Source organism: Alligator mississippiensis, chromosome 15 (assembly GCF_030867095.1).
Source record: "Alligator mississippiensis isolate rAllMis1 chromosome 15, rAllMis1, whole genome shotgun sequence".
Classification (NCBI taxonomy): Eukaryota; Metazoa; Chordata; order Crocodylia; family Alligatoridae; genus Alligator; species Alligator mississippiensis.
Window position 1 is genome coordinate 15221586 of NC_081838.1, and position 23426 is coordinate 15245011.

The 23426-nt window shown below is 47.4% G+C and overlaps 1 protein-coding gene across 1 annotated transcript; it reads right to left on the minus strand.

Moving 5' to 3' along the window:
* Positions 1 to 3099: 3099 nt before the first annotated feature.
* On the minus strand, positions 3100 to 4196 carry LOC132245725 (beta-keratin-related protein-like). Its single transcript, XM_059718582.1, has one exon. The coding sequence runs from the start codon at positions 4146 to 4148 to the stop codon at positions 3753 to 3755; it is 396 nt and encodes a 131-aa protein (XP_059574565.1). The 5' UTR covers positions 4149 to 4196; the 3' UTR covers positions 3100 to 3752.
* Between the last annotated feature and the right edge of the window lie 19230 nt (positions 4197 to 23426).

A 23426-nucleotide genomic window follows, 5' to 3' on the forward strand; every position in this document is an offset into this window, starting at 1 on the left:
CTGGAGGAGGTTGCTATTTAGAGCTTCTATGCTCTAAGGTGTGGTAAGAAGAAACTTCACATTAACGGTCCTTTATGCAAACCTTCAGCACTTCTGGGTTTTCATACCTGCTTCCAAAGATGTTGGATCCCTTCAAAGATGGATGCTGTAGGTTCAGTTGGTGCTATAAGATGTTGTTCCCTTTCAGATGAGAGGAAGTATTTTGCTCCAGAGTTAACTAGAGAGAGAGAAAGCTCCTTCCTGTGATATGTGAGGTGAGGATGGAGTGGGCTGAGGCTCTTGGGCACGGCTCATGCCAATGGATCCCCAAAATCCATGGGCCTGGGGCACGCTGGGGGCCCCTGGCACCAGGGGCAGAGGGTGGTAAGTCTCAGATCACGGTTTGGGCTTGGGGGTGGCAGGGGTCACAACCAAGACATTCTCAGGCACCAAGTGAAGGCTGTGTGCCTGGTGTGAAAGGGCATACTGGGCTGCAAGGTAGAGGAGCTCCAGAGTCAGGCTTCACTGTGTCCCCTTCCTGGGCAGGAAAGGAAGAGGCCCTGCAGGTAAGGGCCCAAGAAACCCCAGCCTGTAGCCAAGGCCTGGGCATGCATGCCAGGGCTGGGAGTACATTTTCTGCCACCCCTTGTGTAGGCTGAGCCCTTGACTGCCAAGGCAGGGGTACTCTTGCTCTGGTTGGAAGCCTTGGAGAGGTCCTTTCACCCCATAGAGGAATGGAAAGTGGCCAAGGCTACTCCCTTCCTCCCCAAGAAGGCAGCCAGGAATGTCCCTTATTCAATCCTTTCCTGCCTGAGTAATGTTTCTCCTCTGAGAGGCCTTAGAGAGACTTGTCAAATGATACTCCAGAGCTCTGAACTGCCTAGTCCCTATGTGTCCACCTCCCCTGTTTACACGTGTGCTCTGGCAGCTCTAAGGCCTTCACAGGCCTCCTTCAGCTCCAGACACTGTGAAAGCACTGCCTTGCACTGCAGCAATGCCTTCTCTGTTTAAATGCTTTCTCCATGGGAACTTCTCAACACAACCATGCAATGCAGGAAAGTCTTGACTCTGCAGTAGGTGAGGAGATAATTAGGGTGTAGGAACGAATTCACTGTGCCCAAATCTTCTGGTGAGTCAGGGGAAAGGCAGGGACAAGAGCCCAGGGACTCTTCATTGATATTCCCATCTCTCGTAGTCACACACAAGAGCGTAGTATGGCTTCCTGGGCTCTTTTGATTGCATGTGCACAAGCAGGAGACACCATGGCAAAAGTTCTCCTGCAGAGCCGTCTGGTGCACCCGTCAGCAGTGTCTCTGGTGGCTTTGTGACTGGGGGCAGGAAGGAGCCCGGAGCAGTTCACTGCCATGTTTCTAGGCCATGTGGGAAGGCTGGGCTTGAGAGCAGTGCTCCCTAGCAGCTCTGGGGCTAGGAGGTAGGTATCCCTGAAAGGGCAGTCTTATCCTCTGAAGCTGCCCAAGTGCTGAGGGGAGGATTGTGTCTTCCGAGATTCAGATGGGGAGCTACGGACCCGCGGTGACTGGGAACATAGCCGAGCATTTAGCAAGCTGAGCTGTCTTGTAAATCTGACTTCCACAGGTATATAAAGGAAATATTCCTGCCTCCAGCACCCTCTGTGTCCCACTGGAGGGCCTTGCCTAGCGTATTGTTCGCTTTCTACCAGATGCCCCTCGTTCAGTTGGCTCATTATGCTTGATGGCATCGTTAGTCGTGTTTGAGTGTTATGTCTTCAATTAAGCCCCTAGGAGAATGGCAGCTTTTTTTGTAGACACTGTTTTACATCTGTCCCATGCAACCTAAGGGTATTGCCCAAGAGTCTGTGATCTGCTTCAGGTGTTCTCAGAGGACCTTGGATAAGTACAGCATGGAGCAGGGTGGGCAAATGGACTAGTTTCCTTTTACAGCTTCACTCTCAGCATGCTGAGCCATTCTCTGAGGCTTCGGCGTGCGGCACTGGTTTCTTAAGCTTGTATCAGCAATGTGTGCTAATGAGTGAAAAACTAGCCTTTGGCCAGTTCCTCATATAATGCCCTTTGTCACCGTTCCCTTTACTTCGAAGGAGCTACAGAGCTCATGTCAGAGGTAGAGCTGCATGGAAAGCATTCAGTTTAGAACAAGAAGTCGAGGGTTGCTGTGTTGGGTCCCAAAACTCTCCCACGTCTTCTCTGACAGCATCCTATAGATATTTGGGAGAAGCGTATAACAACTTTGGAACATGTGCTCCTGTCAACATGGAGAGGCTGAGATGCATGTAGGCATGGGAAGGACATATACATTTGTTCCACTTATAAAAACAAAACAAAGCCACCTGTAGCCCCTTTGTCCCTTCAACAGATAAAGGCCCACTCAATTCGTCCTCTAATCTATCTGGTGCAGGATTTCTCTCCTAGTCCTTGAATGATGTGTCTGAGCCCCCATGAACCACATATTAATGTGCCATGCATCCTTGATGTCAGACATTTGCTAGAGCTGGAGAGATCCTTCAACACTTAGGTCCACATCGTTCAGCTGCTCTAAAAAAGAAAGGCCAAATTTCTAAACCCAATTTCTTTTGATAGAGGTCTTTTCCCAGAGCTTACATTTTCTGAGGAAACATATATATGGAAAAAAAAAAAAATCTGCAGAAAAATTTTGAAATGTTGATACCTTCCCCCAAACAGGAATCGTTTCCAACACCTATATATCCAGGTATTAATACCAGTGAATAGTGGGTGTAGACGGTCTGAGCTGATAGCTTCTTTTAGTGGTTTGCAATAGCCCAGATGTGGACTGTTCAGCAGTACAGCCCACACTGATCATGAAACATCTGCATTGGACTATGCACACGAACCTCTGGTCAACATCTGCAAGTTCTTGTCCACTCAATAACCAGTGCATTGCTGCTCCATACCACAGGTGAAGTTATGACGGGGGAAGGTTATTTGTGCTGGTTGTTTGCAATGCCATTGATCATTTCAAGGACTTGGTTCTTATATCATTGGCATGGGACAGTGGGTTATAGGCAGTGCGCAGCACTACCAATACTTCTCCTGAGAGAGATGTACTACAATGAGTGGTTTATAAAACAAAAGGTAAAGAGGCAAGTTAACCAAAGTCTGATAATTTAGTCTGATTTGTTTTAATTAGAATGAAAAGAGAAACATACATTTTCAACGCAAAAAAGTGAGACATTGAAAGAACATAGTTCCAGAGATTGAAACAGTTCTACAACCAATCCCCCACTCCCAGGAGCTGCATGTGCACAAGGCGGTCTTCTTTTTTTTCTGGCAGTGATAGGCTTCAACAATCCCACTCTGAGGAAGAATAAGTGCTTTCAGTGAGGAGAGAGAGAGAGCTTTACAAGGAAAGCACCATTTTCCTATTCTGCACTTTACATGTTGACATGCATTTTCTTAAAAGGTAAAGGCCACAGACAGATGATACACCTTGGCACACATGGTCGCATTGGATTGGCTGTTAATTCCTTGCTACATCACTCTGATCATGGGGAGTGGATCTTGGATGATTGCATACCTGGTCTGCTACGTGAATAAGGCCATATCAACATCATTTGGAAAGAGATGGAGTACTACAGAAAAGAGAACTTCATGCACTGGATAGAGTTTCAAAGCTCCTGAGCACCCTTGGCTCCCACAATAAATAGAAGCAGCGGGTGTTTTGTGCCTCTGAAAACAATGTCCCTCTGCTCATTCCAGAATCTGAATCTTATTACCCATTTCTTGGCATTTTTTTTCCCCCAAAATATTCCTGCTGCTTTAGCATGGCCCACAGCCTCCATAGCGGTATCTGTTGAGCTGACGGGAATAGGAGGGGTAGGAGTACCCGGTGCCCACTGAGCCTCTGTACCCCAGGTAGCCGCCGGCAGTGTATGGGCCGCCAATGCACTGGGGTTCTGAGGTGCCCACGTAGCTCTCCTGGGGGCACGAGGCGAGGATGGGTCCGGGGAAGGTGATGGCCACTGGGGGTGGGTAGACCACGGCTCTGGAGTCACCGCAGGATGTCACGCAGGGCTCGTTCCAGGCATCGGCATATGGCCGCGGGCAGGTCACCTCACAGGGGTTGTAGCAGCGGGAGCTGATCAGCTGTCCGTAGGAAGACATGTTCCTGCAGTGGAGGTTGGCCTGAAACACAGGAGGGAAAGAGGGGAACATAACGCACGTGAGGAATCAGAGTTCAGCTCCTGCAGTCGTGTGCTCTGCTCTAGGAGCCTGCGGTCTCCAGGGATTAGGTGACTTTGTTGTTTGCTTCCATCTTGCTGTCTTCCTCAACTTCTAGTGTGAAAAACCTCCTAAGCAATGCCTCTGAAGCCTTTGTGCGCAACCTCCCTTCTGCCCACATCAAACAGCACATCTTGCAGACACATGCAGAAGCCCAGGCTGTAGAGCCCACCTGCAAGGCCCGGGAAACACTTGGGCAGCTGGCCTGAGCTGAGTGCTGCACTGCTCAGGTGTACGAGCATGAATCGCTGAGCAGCAATTTAAAACCAGCACCACTGTGTGTGCAGGCAGAGACAGCTACACTTCAACAAGAGGAGACATAGCGTGATCCACGAACCCCTCCGACCCAAAGAGCAGAAAAAGGCCCCAATAGGATGAATCCTCACAGTGTTTTGGCAGAATTCATCTAAAGCAGTTGCTAAAGCAATGTATTCACAACCAGAAGAAGGTATTGAGAGATGTCCAACTTACTCGGTTTGCTGGAGTGGAGAGGTGATGAGATGTGGATAGAGGATCCCTGAGTAGTGACTGCTTTTATACTATTTCCCATCTTGCCCGGAGGATGGGAGATGCCCTGGATGGGAAAGGTGTTGATTAGTAACAGAAAAGAATTGATTGCACACGACACTGTAATACATGCAGATGCTTTTTTTACTCATTGCCTGTGTGTTGCCTGATAATTGCAGTTTCACTCTACACCCAAAGTTTCTTCCTCAGACATTTTAGGCTCAATTCATTTCCTCTTTGACTTGACTGGAAGGCACACAAAAGAGTTAATGCAACTTTCATGTGTTTTCTTCCTCAAAATCGCATGTTTCCATGGGAGGATCTGCTTTTATGTGGAGTTTTCTATTTTTGGTGCTTTAAAACCATGCTAGCGTTTGGTTGGGACATTACAGAATTTTTTTTTTTTCACACCTCCAAGGGATGGTGTTAAAACTTTAATCTGCTGGATTTAGACACTCCAGCTATTCAGGATCTGTCTGCTACACGACCTACTGAAATGCACGGGCTAGCTTCCAGTGAACTTAATGAGTTCTGGTTCCTTGTTAAGGAGCCAAGTGCACTATACAATGGAAGGTCATCGTCACACCTATGGGTAAATCCAACTAAATCCTTTACTCTCTATTCCCACCATGACGGAGATTTCAGGCTGTTGATGCCCATCTTGGGAACTTACACTTATGGCAAAGAGTTGGCACGTGGTCTCTGAGGAGGTGCTTCCTTCACATTTACTGCAAAAACCTCTGCTCTTTTCCTCCTTTCATTCCTATATAATATAGTTTACTGTTGTTAGTTCCGCAGTAAATACCTGACGCATAATGCCAAGTACCTTGGTGCAGGTCACTTGGGTAGTGCTTGCTGGGGCTGCATAGAGGTGAAGGAAGTATTACGGAGTTTCACCGTCCTCGTGTGCCACTTGCATAAAGCCCTTGAGTCGAAAGTAGAAAATGGTGCCCCAGTTTTAAAGTGATGTTACTTGCATCTGATTTCTTTTGTTTTCTTTTCCTTCACATGAAAATGACTGATCTCTTTATCTCCATTACCCTCTGGTTCTCCCCCATGTCCTGAAGGAGTTAAAGCATAAACCTTGCTTCAGTCCTACTGAAAGAAAGGAAGTCCGTAGGTTGGGTGGTAAAGTTCTTAGAGTCCAGCCTCTCCTTAAGGTGTGACCAATGTGTCATCATGTTATGAAGCTAAGAATATAATAGTGATAAGGAACCCCTGAAAGGGCAACGCGTTTTGGTTGTAGGGACTCATGCATAAATATTTCTTCCTTCTCTTCCGTCTTGCACCACACTTGGTGATTCCTGTTACTGTCTGGTGGAATAGTTTCCAAAAAGTTTTCCTAGTTGTGGTAATTGGTGGGCGTGAACTTCCTAATCATTACTCCATGATTTTGGCACCTACAGAAGGGATTGGTCATCAAACACATCCATTCCTTAGGTTGCTTTGAGGCTAAAATTCCTTCGCCATTGCAAACATCGCTTACTTTGCAACTTTCAAAGACACATGTAGAGAGAACACAGACAAGGTCCTTAGCTGTCTGTCTTTGGTGGAGTCGTGTATGTTTAAACCAGCCAGGGATCTTAACACAATATTTCCTGAAACTCCAGAAATGGGCTTTCAGCTGTATTGATGGAGAGGTATATATAGCAGTTGTTTTTTTGTTTTTTGTTTTTTTATTTAGTTTATACATATGGCTGAATCAGCCAATTGGCTCTGGCTTGCTGGAGGAGGTTGCTATTTAGAGCTTCTATGCTCTAAGGTGTGGTAAGAAGAAACTTCACATTAACGGTCCTTTATGCAAACCTTCAGCACTTCTGGGTTTTCATACCTGCTTCCAAAGATGTTGGATCCCTTCAAAGATGGATGCTGTAGGTTCAGTTGATGCTATAAGATGTTGTTCCCTTTCAGATGAGAGGAAGTATTTTGCTCCAGAGTTAACTAGAGAGAGAGAAAGCTCCTTCCTGTGATATGTGAGGTGAGGATGGAGTGGGCTGAGGCTCTTGGGCACAGCTCATGCCAATGGATCCCCAAAATCCATGGGCCTGGGGCACGCTGGGGGCCCCTGGCACCAGGGGCAGAGGGTGGTAAGTCTCAGATCACGGTTTGGGCTTGGGGGTGGCAGGGGTCACAACCAAGACATTCTCAGGCACCAAGTGAAGGCTGTGTGCCTGGTGTGAAAGGGCATACTGGGCTGCAAGGTAGAGGAGCTCCAGAGTCAGGCTTCACTGTGTCCCCTTCCTGGGCAGGAAAGGAAGAGGCCCTGCAGGTAAGGGCCCAAGAAACCCCAGCCTGTAGCCAAGGCCTGGGCATGCATGCCAGGGCTGGGAGTACATTTTCTGCCACCCCTTGTGTAGGCTGAGCCCTTGACTGCCAAGGCAGGGGTACTCTTGCTCTGGTTGGAAGCCTTGGAGAGGTCCTTTCACCCCATAGAGGAATGGAAAGTGGCCAAGGCTACTCCCTTCCTCCCCAGAAAGGCAGCCAGGAATGTCCCTTATTCAATCCTTTCCTGCCTGAGTAATGTTTCTCCTCTGAGAGGCCTTAGAGAGACTTGTCAAATGATACTCCAGAGCTCTGAACTGCCTAGTCCCTATGTGTCCACCTCCCCTGTTTACACGTGTGCTCTGGCAGCTCTAAGGCCTTCACAGGCCTCCTTCAGCTCCAGACACTGTGAAAGCACTGCCTTGCACTGCAGCAATGCCTTCTCTGTTTAAATGCTTTCTCCATGGGAACTTCTCAACACAACCATGCAATGCAGGAAAGTCTTGACTCTGCAGTAGGTGAGGAGATAATTAGGGTGTAGGAACGAATTCACTGTGCCCAAATCTTCTGGTGAGTCAGGGGAAAGGCAGGGACAAGAGCCCAGGGACTCTTCATTGATATTCCCATCTCTCGTAGTCACACACAAGAGCGTAGTATGGCTTCCTGGGCTCTTTTGATTGCATGTGCACAAGCAGGAGACACCATGGCAAAAGTTCTCCTGCAGAGCCGTCTGGTGCACCCGTCAGCAGTGTCTCTGGTGGCTTTGTGACTGGGGGCAGGAAGGAGCCCGGAGCAGTTCACTGCCATGTTTCTAGGCCATGTGGGAAGGCTGGGCTTGAGAGCAGTGCTCCCTAGCAGCTCTGGGGCTAGGAGGTAGGTATCCCTGAAAGGGCAGTCTTATCCTCTGAAGCTGCCCAAGTGCTGAGGGGAGGATTGTGTCTTCCGAGATTCAGATGGGGAGCTACGGACCCGCGGTGACTGGGAACATAGCCGAGCATTTAGCAAGCTGAGCTGTCTTGTAAATCTGACTTCCACAGGTATATAAAGGAAATATTCCTGCCTCCAGCACCCTCTGTGTCCCACTTGAGGGCCTTGCCTAGCGTATTGTTCGCTTTCTACCAGATGCCCCTCGTTCAGTTGGCTCATTATGCTTGATGGCATCGTTAGTCGTGTTTGAGTGTTATGTCTTCAATTAAGCCCCTAGGAGAATGGCAGCTTTTTTTGTAGACACTGTTTTACATCTGTCCCATGCAACCTAAGGGTATTGCCCAGAAGAGTCTGTGATCTGCTTCAGGTGTTCTCAGAGGACCTTGGATAAGTACAGCATGGAGCAGGGTGGGGAAATGGACTAATTTCCTTTTACAGCTTCACTCTCAGCATGCTGAGCCATTCTCTGAGGCTTCGGCGTGCGGCACTGGTTTCTTAAGCTTGTATCAGCAATGTGTGCTAATGAGTGAAAAACTAGCCTTTGGCCAGTTCCTCATATAATGCCCTTTGTCACCGTTCCCTTTACTTCGAAGGAGCTGCAGAGCTCATGTCAGAGGTAGAGCTGCATGGAAAGCATTCAGTTTAGAACAAGAAGTCGAGGGTTGCTGTGTTGGGTCCCAAAACTCTCCCACGTCTTCTCTGACAGCATCCTATAGATATTTGGGAGAAGTGTATAACAACTTTGGAACATGTGCTCCTGTCAACATGGAGAGGCTGAGATGCATGTAGGCATGGGAAGGACATATACATTTGTTCCACTTATAAAAACAAAACAAAGCCACCTGTAGCCCCTTTGTCCCTTCAACAGATAAAGGCCCACTCAATTCGTCCTCTAATCTATCTGGTGCAGGATTTCTCTCCTAGTCCTTGAATGATGTGTCTGAGCCCCCATGAACCAAATATTAATGTGCCATGCGTCCTTGATGTCAGACATTTGCTAGAGCTGGAGAGATCCTTCAACACTTAGGTCCACATCGTTCAGCTGCTCTAAAAAAGAAAGGCCAAATTTCTAAACCCAATTTCTTTTGATAGAGGTCTTTTCCCAGAGCTTACATTTTCTGAGGAAACATATATATGGAAAAAAAAAAAATCTGCAGAAAAATTTTGAAATGTTGATACCTTCCCCCAAACAGGAATCGTTTGCAACACCTATATATCCAGGTATTAATACCAGTGAATAGTGGGTGTAGACGGTCTGAGCTGATAGCTTCTTTTAGTGGTTTGCAATAGCCCAGATGTGGACTGTTCAGCAGTACAGCCCACACTGATCATGAAACATCTGCATTGGACTATGCACACGAACCTCTGGTCAACATCTGCAAGTTCTTGTCCACTCAATAACCAGTGCATTGCTGCTCCATACCACAGGTGAAGTTATGACGGGGGAAGGTTATTTGTGCTGGTTGTTTGCAATGCCATTGATCATTTCAAGGACTTGGTTCTTATATCATTGGCATGGGACAGTGGGTTATAGGCAGTGCGCAGCACTACCAATACTTCTCCTGAGAGAGATGTACTACAATGAGTGGTTTATAAAACAAAAGGTAAAGAGGCAAGTTAACCAAAGTCTGATAATTTAGTCTGATTTGTTTTAATTAGAATGAAAAGAGAAACATACATTTTCAACGCAAAAAAGTGAGACATTGAAAGAACATAGTTCCAGAGATTGAAACAGTTCTACAACCAATCCCCCACTCCCAGGAGCTGCATGTGCACAAGGCGGTCTTCTTTTTTTTCTGGCAGTGATAGGCTTCAACAATCCCACTCTGAGGAAGAATAAGTGCTTTCAGTGAGGAGAGAGAGAGAGCTTTACAAGGAAAGCACCATGTAGCTTTTCCTATTCTACACTTTACATGTTGACATGCATTTTCTTAAAAGGTAAAGGCCACAGACAGATGATACACCTTGGCACACATGGTCACATTGGATTGGCTGTTAATTCCTTGCTACATCACTCTGATCATGGGGAGTGGATCTTGGATGATTGCATACCTGGTCTGCTACGTGAATAAGGCCATATCAACATCATTTGGAAAGAGATGGAGTACTACAGAAAAGAGAACTTCATGCACTGGATAGAGTTTCAAAGCTCCTGAGCACCCTTGGCTCCCACAATAAATAGAAGCAGCGGGTGTTTTGTGCCTCTGAAAACAATGTCCCTCTGCTCATTCCAGAATCTGAATCTTATTACCCATTTCTTGGCATTTTTTTTCCCCCAAAATATTCCTGCTGCTTTAGCATGGCCCACAGCCTCCATAGCGGTATCTGTTGAGCTGACGGGAATAGGAGGGGTAGGAGTACCCGGTGCCCACTGAGCCTCTGTACCCCAGGTAGCCGCCGGCAGTGTATGGGCCGCCAATGCACTGGGGTTCTGAGGTGCCCACGTAGCTCTCCTGGGGGCACGAGGCGAGGATGGGTCCGGGGAAGGTGATGGCCACTGGGGGTGGGTAGACCACGGCTCTGGAGTCACCGCAGGATGTCACGCAGGGCTCGTTCCAGGCATCGGCATATGGCCGCGGGCAGGTCACCTCACAGGGGTTGTAGCAGCGGGAGCTGATCAGCTGTCCGTAGGAAGACATGTTCCTGCAGTGGAGGTTGGCCTGAAACACAGGAGGGAAAGAGGGGAACATAACGCACGTGAGGAATCAGAGTTCAGCTCCTGCAGTCGTGTGCTCTGCTCTAGGAGCCTGCGGTCTCCAGGGATTAGGTGACTTTGTTGTTTGCTTCCATCTTGCTGTCTTCCTCAACTTCTAGTGTGAAAAACCTCCTAAGCAATGCCTCTGAAGCCTTTGTGCGCAACCTCCCTTCTGCCCACATCAAACAGCACATCTTGCAGACACATGCAGAAGCCCAGGCTGTAGAGCCCACCTGCAAGGCCCGGGAAACACTTGGGCAGCTGGCCTGAGCTGAGTGCTGCACTGCTCAGGTGTACGAGCATGAATCGCTGAGCAGCAATTTAAAACCAGCACCACTGTGTGTGCAGGCAGAGACAGCTACACTTCAACAAGAGGAGACATAGCATGATCCACGAACCCCTCCGACCCAAAGAGCAGAAAAAGGCCCCAATAGGATGAATCCTCACAGTGTTTTGGCAGAATTCATCTAAAGCAGTTGCTAAAGCAATGTATTCACAACCAGAAGAAGGTATTGAGAGATGTCCAACTTACTCGGTTTGCTGGAGTGGAGAGGTGATGAGATGTGGATAGAGGATCCCTGAGTAGTGACTGCTTTTATACTATTTCCCATCTTGCCCGGAGGATGGGAGATGCCCTGGATGGGAAAGGTGTTGATTAGTAACAGAAAAGAATTGATTGCACACGACACTGTAATACATGCAGATGCTTTTTTTACTCATTGCCTGTGTGTTGCCTGATAATTGCAGTTTCACTCTACACCCAAAGTTTCTTCCTCAGACATTTTAGGCTCAATTCATTTCCTCTTTGACTTGACTGGAAGGCACACAAAAGAGTTAATGCAACTTTCATGTGTTTTCTTCCTCAAAATCGCATGTTTCCATGGGAGGATCTGCTTTTATGTGGAGTTTTCTATTTTTGGTGCTTTAAAACCATGCTAGCGTTTGGTTGGGACATTACAGAATTTTTTTTTTTCACACCTCCAAGGGATGGCGTTAAAACTTTAATCTGCTGGATTTAGACACTCCAGCTATTCAGGATCTGTCTGCTACACGACCTACTGAAATGCACGGGCTAGCTTCCAGTGAACTTAATGAGTTCTGGTTCCTTGTTAAGGAGCCAAGTGCACTATACAATGGAAGGTCATCGTCACACCTATGGGTAAATCCAACTAAATCCTTTACTCTCTATTCCCACCATGACGGAGATTTCAGGCTGTTGATGCCCATCTTGGGAACTTACACTTATGGCAAAGAGTTGGCACGTGGTCTCTGAGGAGGTGCTTCCTTCACATTTACTGCAAAAACCTCTGCTCTTTTCCTCCTTTCATTCCTATATAATATAGTTTACTGTTGTTAGTTCCGCAGTAAATACCTGACGCATAATGCCAAGTACCTTGGTGCAGGTCACTTGGGTAGTGCTTGCTGGGGCTGCATAGAGGTGAAGGAAGTATTACGGAGTTTCACCGTCCTCGTGTGCCACTTGCATAAAGCCCTTGAGTCGAAAGTAGAAAATGGTGCCCCAGTTTTAAAGTGATGTTACTTGCATCTGATTTCTTTTGTTTTCTTTTCCTTCACATGAAAATGACTGATCTCTTTATCTCCATTACCCTCTGGTTCTCCCCCATGTCCTGAAGGAGTTAAAGCATAAACCTTGCTTCAGTCCTACTGAAAGAAAGGAAGTCCGTAGGTTGGGTGGTAAAGTTCTTAGAGTCCAGCCTCTCCTTAAGGTGTGACCAAAGTGTCATCATGTTATGCAGCTAAGAATATAATAGTGATAAGGAACCCCTGAAAGGGCAACGCATTTTGGTTGTAGGGACTCATGCATAAATGTTTCTTCCTTCTCTTCCGTCTTGCACCACACTTGGTGATTCCTGTTACTGTCTGGTGGAATAGTTTCCAAAAAGTTTTCCTAGTTGTGGTAATTGGTGGGCGTGAACTTCCTAATCATTACTCCATGATTTTGGCACCTACAGAAGGGATTGGTCATCAAACACATCCATTCCTTAGGTTGCTTTGAGGCTAAAATTGCTTCGCCATTGCAAACATGGCTTACTTTGCAACTTTCAAAGACACATGTAGAGAGAACACAGACAAGGTCCTTAGCTGTCTGTCTTTGGTGGAGTCGTGTATGTTTAAACCAGCCAGGGATCTTAACACAATATTTCCTGAAACTCCAGAAATGGGCTTTCAGCTGTATTGATGGAGAGGTATATATAGCAGTTGTTTTTTTGTTTTTTGTTTTTTTATTTAGTTTATACATATGGCTGAATCAGCCAATTGGCTCTGGCTTGCTGGAGGAGGTTGCTATTTAGAGCTTCTATGCTCTAAGGTGTGGTAAGAAGAAACTTCACATTAACGGTCCTTTATGCAAACCTTCAGCACTTCTGGGTTTTCATACCTGCTTCCAAAGATGTTGGATCCCTTCAAAGATGGATGCTGTAGGTTCAGTTGATGCTATAAGATGTTGTTCCCTTTCAGATGAGAGGAAGTATTTTGCTCCAGAGTTAACTAGAGAGAGAGAAAGCTCCTTCCTGTGATATGTGAGGTGAGGATGGAGTGGGCTGAGGCTCTTGGGCACAGCTCATGCCAATGGATCCCCAAAATCCATGGGCCTGGGGCACGCTGGGGGCCCCTGGCACCAGGGGCAGAGGGTGGTAAGTCTCAGATCACGGTTTGGGCTTGGGGGTGGCAGGGGTCACGACCAAGACATTCTCAGGCACCAAGTGAAGGCTGTGTGCCTGGTGTGAAAGGGCATACTGGGCTGCAAGGTAGAGGAGCTCCAGAGTCAGGCTTCACTGTGTCCCCTTCCTGGGCAGGAAAGGAAGAGGCCCTGCAGGTAAGGGCCCAAGAAACCCCAGCCTGTAGCCAAGGCCTGGGCATGCATGCCAGGGCTGGGAGTACATTTTCTGCCACCCCTTGTGTAGGCTGAGCCCTTGACTGCCAAGGCAGGGGTACTCTTGCTCTGGTTGGAAGCCTTGGAGAGGTCCTTTCACCCCATAGAGGAATGGAAAGTGGCCAAGGCTACTCCCTTCCTCCCCAGAAAGGCAGCCAGGAATGTCCCTTATTCAATCCTTTCCTGCCTGAGTAATGTTTCTCCTCTGAGAGGCCTTAGAGAGACTTGTCAAATGATACTCCAGAGCTCTGAACTGCCTAGTCCCTATGTGTCCACCTCCCCTGTTTACACGTGTGCTCTGGCAGCTCTAAGGCCTTCACAGGCCTCCTTCAGCTCCAGACACTGTGAAAGCACTGCCTTGCACTGCAGCAATGCCTTCTCTGTTTAAATGCTTTCTCCATGGGAACTTCTCAACACAACCATGCAATGCAGGAAAGTCTTGACTCTGCAGTAGGTGAGGAGATAATTAGGGTGTAGGAACGAATTCACTGTGCCCAAATCTTCTGGTGAGTCAGGGGAAAGGCAGGGACAAGAGCCCAGGGACTCTTCATTGATATTCCCATCTCTCGTAGTCACACACAAGAGCGTAGTATGGCTTCCTGGGCTCTTTTGATTGCATGTGCACAAGCAGGAGACACCATGGCAAAAGTTCTCCTGCAGAGCCGTCTGGTGCACCCGTCAGCAGTGTCTCTGGTGGCTTTGTGACTGGGGGCAGGAAGGAGCCCGGAGCAGTTCACTGCCATGTTTCTAGGCCATGTGGGAAGGCTGGGCTTGAGAGCAGTGCTCCCTAGCAGCTCTGGGGCTAGGAGGTAGGTATCCCTGAAAGGGCAGTCTTTTCCTCTGAAGCTGCCCAAGTGCTGAGGGGAGGATTGTGTCTTCCGAGATTCAGATGGGGAGCTACGGACCCGCGGTGACTGGGAACATAGCCGAGCATTTAGCAAGCTGAGCTGTCTTGTAAATCTGACTTCCACAGGTATATAAAGGAAATATTCCTGCCTCCAGCACCCTCTGTGTCCCACTTGAGGGCCTTGCCTAGCGTATTGTTCGCTTTCTACCAGATGCCCCTCGTTCAGTTGGCTCATTATGCTTGATGGCATCGTTAGTCGTGTTTGAGTGTTATGTCTTCAATTAAGCCCCTAGGAGAATGGCAGCTTTTTTTGTAGACACTGTTTTACATCTGTCCCATGCAACCTAAGGGTATTGCCCAGAAGAGTCTGTGATCTGCTTCAGGTGTTCTCAGAGGACCTTGGATAAGTACAGCATGGAGCAGGGTGGGCAAATGGACTAGTTTCCTTTTACAGCTTCACTCTCAGCATGCTGAGCCATTCTCTGAGGCTTCGGCGTGCGGCACTGGTTTCTTAAGCTTGTATCAGCAATGTGTGCTAATGAGTGAAAAACTAGCCTTTGGCCAGTTCCTCATGTAATGCCCCTTGTCGCCGGTCCCTTTACTTCGAAGGAGCTGCAGAGCTCATGTCAGAGGTAGAGCTGCATGGAAAGCATTCAGTTTAGAACAAGAAGTCGAGGGTTGCTGTGTTGGGTCCCAAAACTCTCCCACGTCTTCTCTGACAGCATCCTATAGATATTTGGGAGAAGTGTATAACAACCTTGGAACATGTGCTCCTGTCAACATGGAGAGGCTGAGATGCATGTAGGCATGGGAAGGACATATACATTTGTTCCACTTATAAAAACAAAACAAAGCCACCTGTAGCCCCTTTGTCCCTTCAACAGATAAAGGCCCACTCAATTCGTCCTCTAATCTATCTGGTGCAGGATTTCTCTCCTAGTCCTTGAATGATGTGTCTGAGCCCCCATGAACCAAATATTAATGTGCCATGCGTCCTTGATGTCAGACATTTGCTAGAGCTGGAGAGATCCTTCAACACTTAGGTCCACATCGTTCAGCTGCTCTAAAAAAGAAAGGCCAAATTTCTAAACCCAATTTCTTTTGCTAGAGGTCTTTTCCCAGAGCTTACATTTTCTGAGGAAACATATATATGGAAAAAAAAAATCTGCAGAAAAATTTTGAAATGTTGATACCTTCCCCCCAAACAGGAATCGTTTTCAACACCTATATGTATGCAGGTATTAATACCAGTGAATAGTGGGTGTAGACGGTCTGAGCTGATAGCTTCTTTTAGTGGTTTGCAATAGCCCAGATGTGGACTGTTCAGCAGTACAGCCCACACTGATCATGAAACATCTGCATTGGACTATGCACGCGAACCTCTGGTCAACATCTGCAAGTTCTTGTCCACTCAATAACCAGTGCATTGCTGCTCCATACCACAGGTGAAGTTATGACGGGGGAAGGTTATTTGTGCTGGTTGTTTGCAATGCCATTGATCATTTCAAGGACTTGGTTCTTATATCATTGGCATGGGACAGTGGGTTATAGGCAGTGCGCAGCACTACCAATACTTCTCCTGAGAGAGATGTACTACAATGAGTGGTTTATAAAACAAAAGGTAAAGAGGCAAGTTAACCAAAGTCTGATAATTTAGTCTGATTTGTTTTAATTAGAATGAAAAGAGAAACATACATTTTCAACGCAAAAAAGTGAGACATTGAAAGAACATAGTTCCAGAGATTGAAACAGTTCTACAACCAATCCCCCACTCCCAGGAGCTGCATGTGCACAAGGCGGTCTTCTTTTTTTTCTGGCAGTGATAGGCTTCAACAATCCCACTCTGAGGAAGAATAAGTGCTTTCAGTGAGGAGAGAGAGAGAGCTTTACAAGGAAAGCACCATTTTCCTATTCTGCACTTTACATGTTGACATGCATTTTCTTAAAAGGTAAAGGCCACAGACAGATGATACACCTTGGCACACATGGTCGCATTGGATTGGCTGTTAATTCCTTGCTACATCACTCTGATCATGGGGAGTGGATCTTGGATGATTGCATACCTGGTCTGCTACGTGAATAAGGCCATATCAACATCATTTGGAAAGAGATGGAGTACTACAGAAAAGAGAACTTCATGCACTGGATAGAGTTTCAAAGCTCCTGAGCACCCTTGGCTCCCACAATAAATAGAAGCAGCGGGTGTTTTGTGCCTCTGAAAACAATGTCCCTCTGCTCATTCCAGAATCTGAATCTTATTACCCATTTCTTGGCATTTTTTTTCCCCCAAAATATTCCTGCTGCTTTAGCATGGCCCACAGCCTCCATAGCGGTATCTGTTGAGCTGACGGGAATAGGAGGGGTAGGAGTACCCGGTGCCCACTGAGCCTCTGTACCCCAGGTAGCCGCCGGCAGTGTATGGGCCGCCAATGCACTGGGGTTCTGAGGTGCCCACGTAGCTCTCCTGGGGGCACGAGGCGAGGATGGGTCCGGGGAAGGTGATGGCCACTGGGGGTGGGTAGACCACGGCTCTGGAGTCACCGCAGGATGTCACGCAGGGCTCGTTCCAGGCATCGGCATATGGCCGCGGGCAGGTCACCTCACAGGGGTTGTAGCAGCGGGAGCTGATCAGCTGTCCGTAGGAAGACATGTTCCTGCAGTGGAGGTTGGCCTGAAACACAGGAGGGAAAGAGGGGAACATAACGCACGTGAGGAATCAGAGTTCAGCTCCTGCAGTCGTGTGCTCTGCTCTAGGAGCCTGCGGTCTCCAGGGATTAGGTGACTTTGTTGTTTGCTTCCATCTTGCTGTCTTCCTCAACTTCTAGTGTGAAAAACCTCCTAAGCAATGCCTCTGAAGCCTTTGTGCGCAACCTCCCTTCTGCCCACATCAAACAGCACATCTTGCAGACACATGCAGAAGCCCAGGCTGTAGAGCCCACCTGCAAGGCCCGGGAAACACTTGGGCAGCTGGCCTGAGCTGAGTGCTGCACTGCTCAGGTGTACGAGCATGAATCGCTGAGCAGCAATTTAAAACCAGCACCACTGTGTGTGCAGGCAGAGACAGCTACACTTCAACAAGAGGAGACATAGCATGATCCACGAACCCCTCCGACCCAAAGAGCAGAAAAAGGCCCCAATAGGATGAATCCTCACAGTGTTTTGGCAGAATTCATCTAAAGCAGTTGCTAAAGCAATGTATTCACAACCAGAAGAAGGTATTGAGAGATGTCCAACTTACTCGGTTTGCTGGAGTGGAGAGGTGATGAGATGTGGATAGAGGATCCCTGAGTAGTGACTGCTTTTATACTATTTCCCATCTTGCCCGGAGGATGGGAGATGCCCTGGATGGGAAAGGTGTTGATTAGTAACAGAAAAGAATTGATTGCACACGACACTGTAATACATGCAGATGCTTTTTTTACTCATTGCCTGTGTGTTGCCTGATAATTGCAGTTTCACTCTACACCCAAAGTTTCTTCCTCAGACATTTTAGGCTCAATTCATTTCCTCTTTGACTTGACTGGAAGGCACACAAAAGAGTTAATGCAACTTTCATGTGTTTTCTTCCTCAAAATCGCATGTTTCCATGGGAGGATCTGCTTTTATGTGGAGTTTTCTATTTTTGGTGCTTTAAAACCATGCTAGCGTTTGGTTGGGACATTACAGAATTTTTTTTTTTCACACCTCCAAGGGATGGCGTTAAAACTTTAATCTGCTGGATTTAGACACTCCAGCTATTCAGGATCTGTCTGCTACACGACCTACTGAAATGCACGGGCTAGCTTCCAGTGAACTTAATGAGTTCTGGTTCCTTGTTAAGGAGCCAAGTGCACTATACAATGGAAGGTCATCGTCACACCTATGGGTAAATCCAACTAAATCCTTTACTCTCTATTCCCACCATGACGGAGATTTCAGGCTGTTGATGCCCATCTTGGGAACTTACACTTATGGCAAAGAGTTGGCACGTGGTCTCTGAGGAGGTGCTTCCTTCACATTTACTGCAAAAACCTCTGCTCTTTTCCTCCTTTCATTCCTATATAATATAGTTTACTGTTGTTAGTTCCGCAGTAAATACCTGACGCATAATGCCAAGTACCTTGGTGCAGGTCACTTGGGTAGTGCTTGCTGGGGCTGCATAGAGGTGAAGGAAGTATTACGGAGTTTCACCGTCCTCGTGTGCCACTTGCATAAAGCCCTTGAGTCGAAAGTAGAAAATGGTGCCCCAGTTTTAAAGTGATGTTACTTGCATCTGATTTCTTTTGTTTTCTTTTCCTTCACATGAAAATGACTGATCTCTTTATCTCCATTACCCTCTGGTTCTCCCCCATGTCCTGAAGGAGTTAAAGCATAAACCTTGCTTCAGTCCTACTGAAAGAAAGGAAGTCCGTAGGTTGGGTGGTAAAGTTCTTAGAGTCCAGCCTCTCCTTAAGGTGTGACCAAAGTGTCATCATGTTATGCAGCTAAGAATATAATAGTGATAAGGAACCCCTGAAAGGGCAACGCATTTTGGTTGTAGGGACTCATGCATAAATGTTTCTTCCTTCTCTTCCGTCTTGCACCACACTTGGTGATTCCTGTTACTGTCTGGTGGAATAGTTTCCAAAAAGTTTTCCTAGTTGTGGTAATTGGTGGGCGTGAACTTCCTAATCATTACTCCATGATTTTGGCACCTACAGAAGGGATTGGTCATCAAACACATCCATTCCTTAGGTTGCTTTGAGGCTAAAATTGCTTCGCCATTGCAAACATGGCTTACTTTGCAACTTTCAAAGACACATGTAGAGAGAACACAGACAAGGTCCTTAGCTGTCTGTCTTTGGTGGAGTCGTGTATGTTTAAACCAGCCAGGGATCTTAACACAATATTTCCTGAAACTCCAGAAATGGGCTTTCAGCTGTATTGATGGAGAGGTATATATAGCAGTTGTTTTTTTGTTTTTTGTTTTTTTATTTAGTTTATACATATGGCTGAATCAGCCAATTGGCTCTGGCTTGCTGGAGGAGGTTGCTATTTAGAGCTTCTATGCTCTAAGGTGTGGTAAGAAGAAACTTCACATTAACGGTCCTTTATGCAAACCTTCAGCACTTCTGGGTTTTCATACCTGCTTCCAAAGATGTTGGATCCCTTCAAAGATGGATGCTGTAGGTTCAGTTGATGCTATAAGATGTTGTTCCCTTTCAGATGAGAGGAAGTATTTTGCTCCAGAGTTAACTAGAGAGAGAGAAAGCTCCTTCCTGTGATATGTGAGGTGAGGATGGAGTGGGCTGAGGCTCTTGGGCACAGCTCATGCCAATGGATCCCCAAAATCCATGGGCCTGGGGCACGCTGGGGGCCCCTGGCACCAGGGGCAGAGGGTGGTAAGTCTCAGATCACGGTTTGGGCTTGGGGGTGGCAGGGGTCACGACCAAGACATTCTCAGGCACCAAGTGAAGGCTGTGTGCCTGGTGTGAAAGGGCATACTGGGCTGCAAGGTAGAGGAGCTCCAGAGTCAGGCTTCACTGTGTCCCCTTCCTGGGCAGGAAAGGAAGAGGCCCTGCAGGTAAGGGCCCAAGAAACCCCAGCCTGTAGCCAAGGCCTGGGCATGCATGCCAGGGCTGGGAGTACATTTTCTGCCACCCCTTGTGTAGGCTGAGCCCTTGACTGCCAAGGCAGGGGTACTCTTGCTCTGGTTGGAAGCCTTGGAGAGGTCCTTTCACCCCATAGAGGAATGGAAAGTGGCCAAGGCTACTCCCTTCCTCCCCAGAAAGGCAGCCAGGAATGTCCCTTATTCAATCCTTTCCTGCCTGAGTAATGTTTCTCCTCTGAGAGGCCTTAGAGAGACTTGTCAAATGATACTCCAGAGCTCTGAACTGCCTAGTCCCTATGTGTCCACCTCCCCTGTTTACACGTGTGCTCTGGCAGCTCTAAGGCCTTCACAGGCCTCCTTCAGCTCCAGACACTGTGAAAGCACTGCCTTGCACTGCAGCAATGCCTTCTCTGTTTAAATGCTTTCTCCATGGGAACTTCTCAACACAACCATGCAATGCAGGAAAGTCTTGACTCTGCAGTAGGTGAGGAGATAATTAGGGTGTAGGAACGAATTCACTGTGCCCAAATCTTCTGGTGAGTCAGGGGAAAGGCAGGGACAAGAGCCCAGGGACTCTTCATTGATATTCCCATCTCTCGTAGTCACACACAAGAGCGTAGTATGGCTTCCTGGGCTCTTTTGATTGCATGTGCACAAGCAGGAGACACCATGGCAAAAGTTCTCCTGCAGAGCCGTCTGGTGCACCCGTCAGCAGTGTCTCTGGTGGCTTTGTGACTGGGGGCAGGAAGGAGCCCGGAGCAGTTCACTGCCATGTTTCTAGGCCATGTGGGAAGGCTGGGCTTGAGAGCAGTGCTCCCTAGCAGCTCTGGGGCTAGGAGGTAGGTATCCCTGAAAGGGCAGTCTTTTCCTCTGAAGCTGCCCAAGTGCTGAGGGGAGGATTGTGTCTTCCGAGATTCAGATGGGGAGCTACGGACCCGCGGTGACTGGGAACATAGCCGAGCATTTAGCAAGCTGAGCTGTCTTGTAAATCTGACTTCCACAGGTATATAAAGGAAATATTCCTGCCTCCAGCACCCTCTGTGTCCCACTTGAGGGCCTTGCCTAGCGTATTGTTCGCTTTCTACCAGATGCCCCTCGTTCAGTTGGCTCATTATGCTTGATGGCATCGTTAGTCGTGTTTGAGTGTTATGTCTTCAATTAAGCCCCTAGGAGAATGGCAGCTTTTTTTGTAGACACTGTTTTACATCTGTCCCATGCAACCTAAGGGTATTGCCCAGAAGAGTCTGTGATCTGCTTCAGGTGTTCTCAGAGGACCTTGGATAAGTACAGCATGGAGCAGGGTGGGCAAATGGACTAGTTTCCTTTTACAGCTTCACTCTCAGCATGCTGAGCCATTCTCTGAGGCTTCGGCGTGCGGCACTGGTTTCTTAAGCTTGTATCAGCAATGTGTGCTAATGAGTGAAAAACTAGCCTTTGGCCAGTTCCTCATGTAATGCCCCTTGTCGCCGGTCCCTTTACTTCGAAGGAGCTGCAGAGCTCATGTCAGAGGTAGAGCTGCATGGAAAGCATTCAGTTTAGAACAAGAAGTCGAGGGTTGCTGTGTTGGGTCCCAAAACTCTCCCACGTCTTCTCTGACAGCATCCTATAGATATTTGGGAGAAGTGTATAACAACCTTGGAACATGTGCTCCTGTCAACATGGAGAGGCTGAGATGCATGTAGGCATGGGAAGGACATATACATTTGTTCCACTTATAAAAACAAAACAAAGCCACCTGTAGCCCCTTTGTCCCTTCAACAGATAAAGGCCCACTCAATTCGTCCTCTAATCTATCTGGTGCAGGATTTCTCTCCTAGTCCTTGAATGATGTGTCTGAGCCCCCATGAACCAAATATTAATGTGCCATGCGTCCTTGATGTCAGACATTTGCTAGAGCTGGAGAGATCCTTCAACACTTAGGTCCACATCGTTCAGCTGCTCTAAAAAAGAAAGGCCAAATTTCTAAACCCAATTTCTTTTGCTAGAGGTCTTTTCCCAGAGCTTACATTTTCTGAGGAAACATATATATGGAAAAAAAAAATCTGCAGAAAAATTTTGAAATGTTGATACCTTCCCCCCAAACAGGAATCGTTTTCAACACCTATATGTATGCAGGTATTAATACCAGTGAATAGTGGGTGTAGACGGTCTGAGCTGATAGCTTCTTTTAGTGGTTTGCAATAGCCCAGATGTGGACTGTTCAGCAGTACAGCCCACACTGATCATGAAACATCTGCATTGGACTATGCACGCGAACCTCTGGTCAACATCTGCAAGTTCTTGTCCACTCAATAACCAGTGCATTGCTGCTCCATACCACAGGTGAAGTTATGACGGGGGAAGGTTATTTGTGCTGGTTGTTTGCAATGCCATTGATCATTTCAAGGACTTGGTTCTTATATCATTGGCATGGGACAGTGGGTTATAGGCAGTGCGCAGCACTACCAATACTTCTCCTGAGAGAGATGTACTACAATGAGTGGTTTATAAAACAAAAGGTAAAGAGGCAAGTTAACCAAAGTCTGATAATTTAGTCTGATTTGTTTTAATTAGAATGAAAAGAGAAACATACATTTTCAACGCAAAAAAGTGAGACATTGAAAGAACATAGTTCCAGAGATTGAAACAGTTCTACAACCAATCCCCCACTCCCAGGAGCTGCATGTGCACAAGGCGGTCTTCTTTTTTTTCTGGCAGTGATAGGCTTCAACAATCCCACTCTGAGGAAGAATAAGTGCTTTCAGTGAGGAGAGAGAGAGAGCTTTACAAGGAAAGCACCATTTTCCTATTCTGCACTTTACATGTTGACATGCATTTTCTTAAAAGGTAAAGGCCACAGACAGATGATACACCTTGGCACACATGGTCGCATTGGATTGGCTGTTAATTCCTTGCTACATCACTCTGATCATGGGGAGTGGATCTTGGATGATTGCATACCTGGTCTGCTACGTGAATAAGGCCATATCAACATCATTTGGAAAGAGATGGAGTACTACAGAAAAGAGAACTTCATGCACTGGATAGAGTTTCAAAGCTCCTGAGCACCCTTGGCTCCCACAATAAATAGAAGCAGCGGGTGTTTTGTGCCTCTGAAAACAATGTCCCTCTGCTCATTCCAGAATCTGAATCTTATTACCCATTTCTTGGCATTTTTTTTCCCCCAAAATATTCCTGCTGCTTTAGCATGGCCCACAGCCTCCATAGCGGTATCTGTTGAGCTGACGGGAATAGGAGGGGTAGGAGTACCCGGTGCGTACTGAGCCTCTGTACCCCAGGTAGCCGCCGGCAGTGTATGGGCCGCCAATGCACTGGGGTTCTGAGGTGCCCACGTAGCTCTCCTGGGGGCACGAGGCGAGGATGGGTCCGGGGAAGGTGATGGCCACTGGGGGTGGGTAGACCACGGCTCTGGAGTCACCGCAGGATGTCACGCAGGGCTCGTTCCAGGCATCGGCATATGGCCGCGGGCAGGTCACCTCACAGGGGTTGTAGCAGCGGGAGCTGATCAGCTG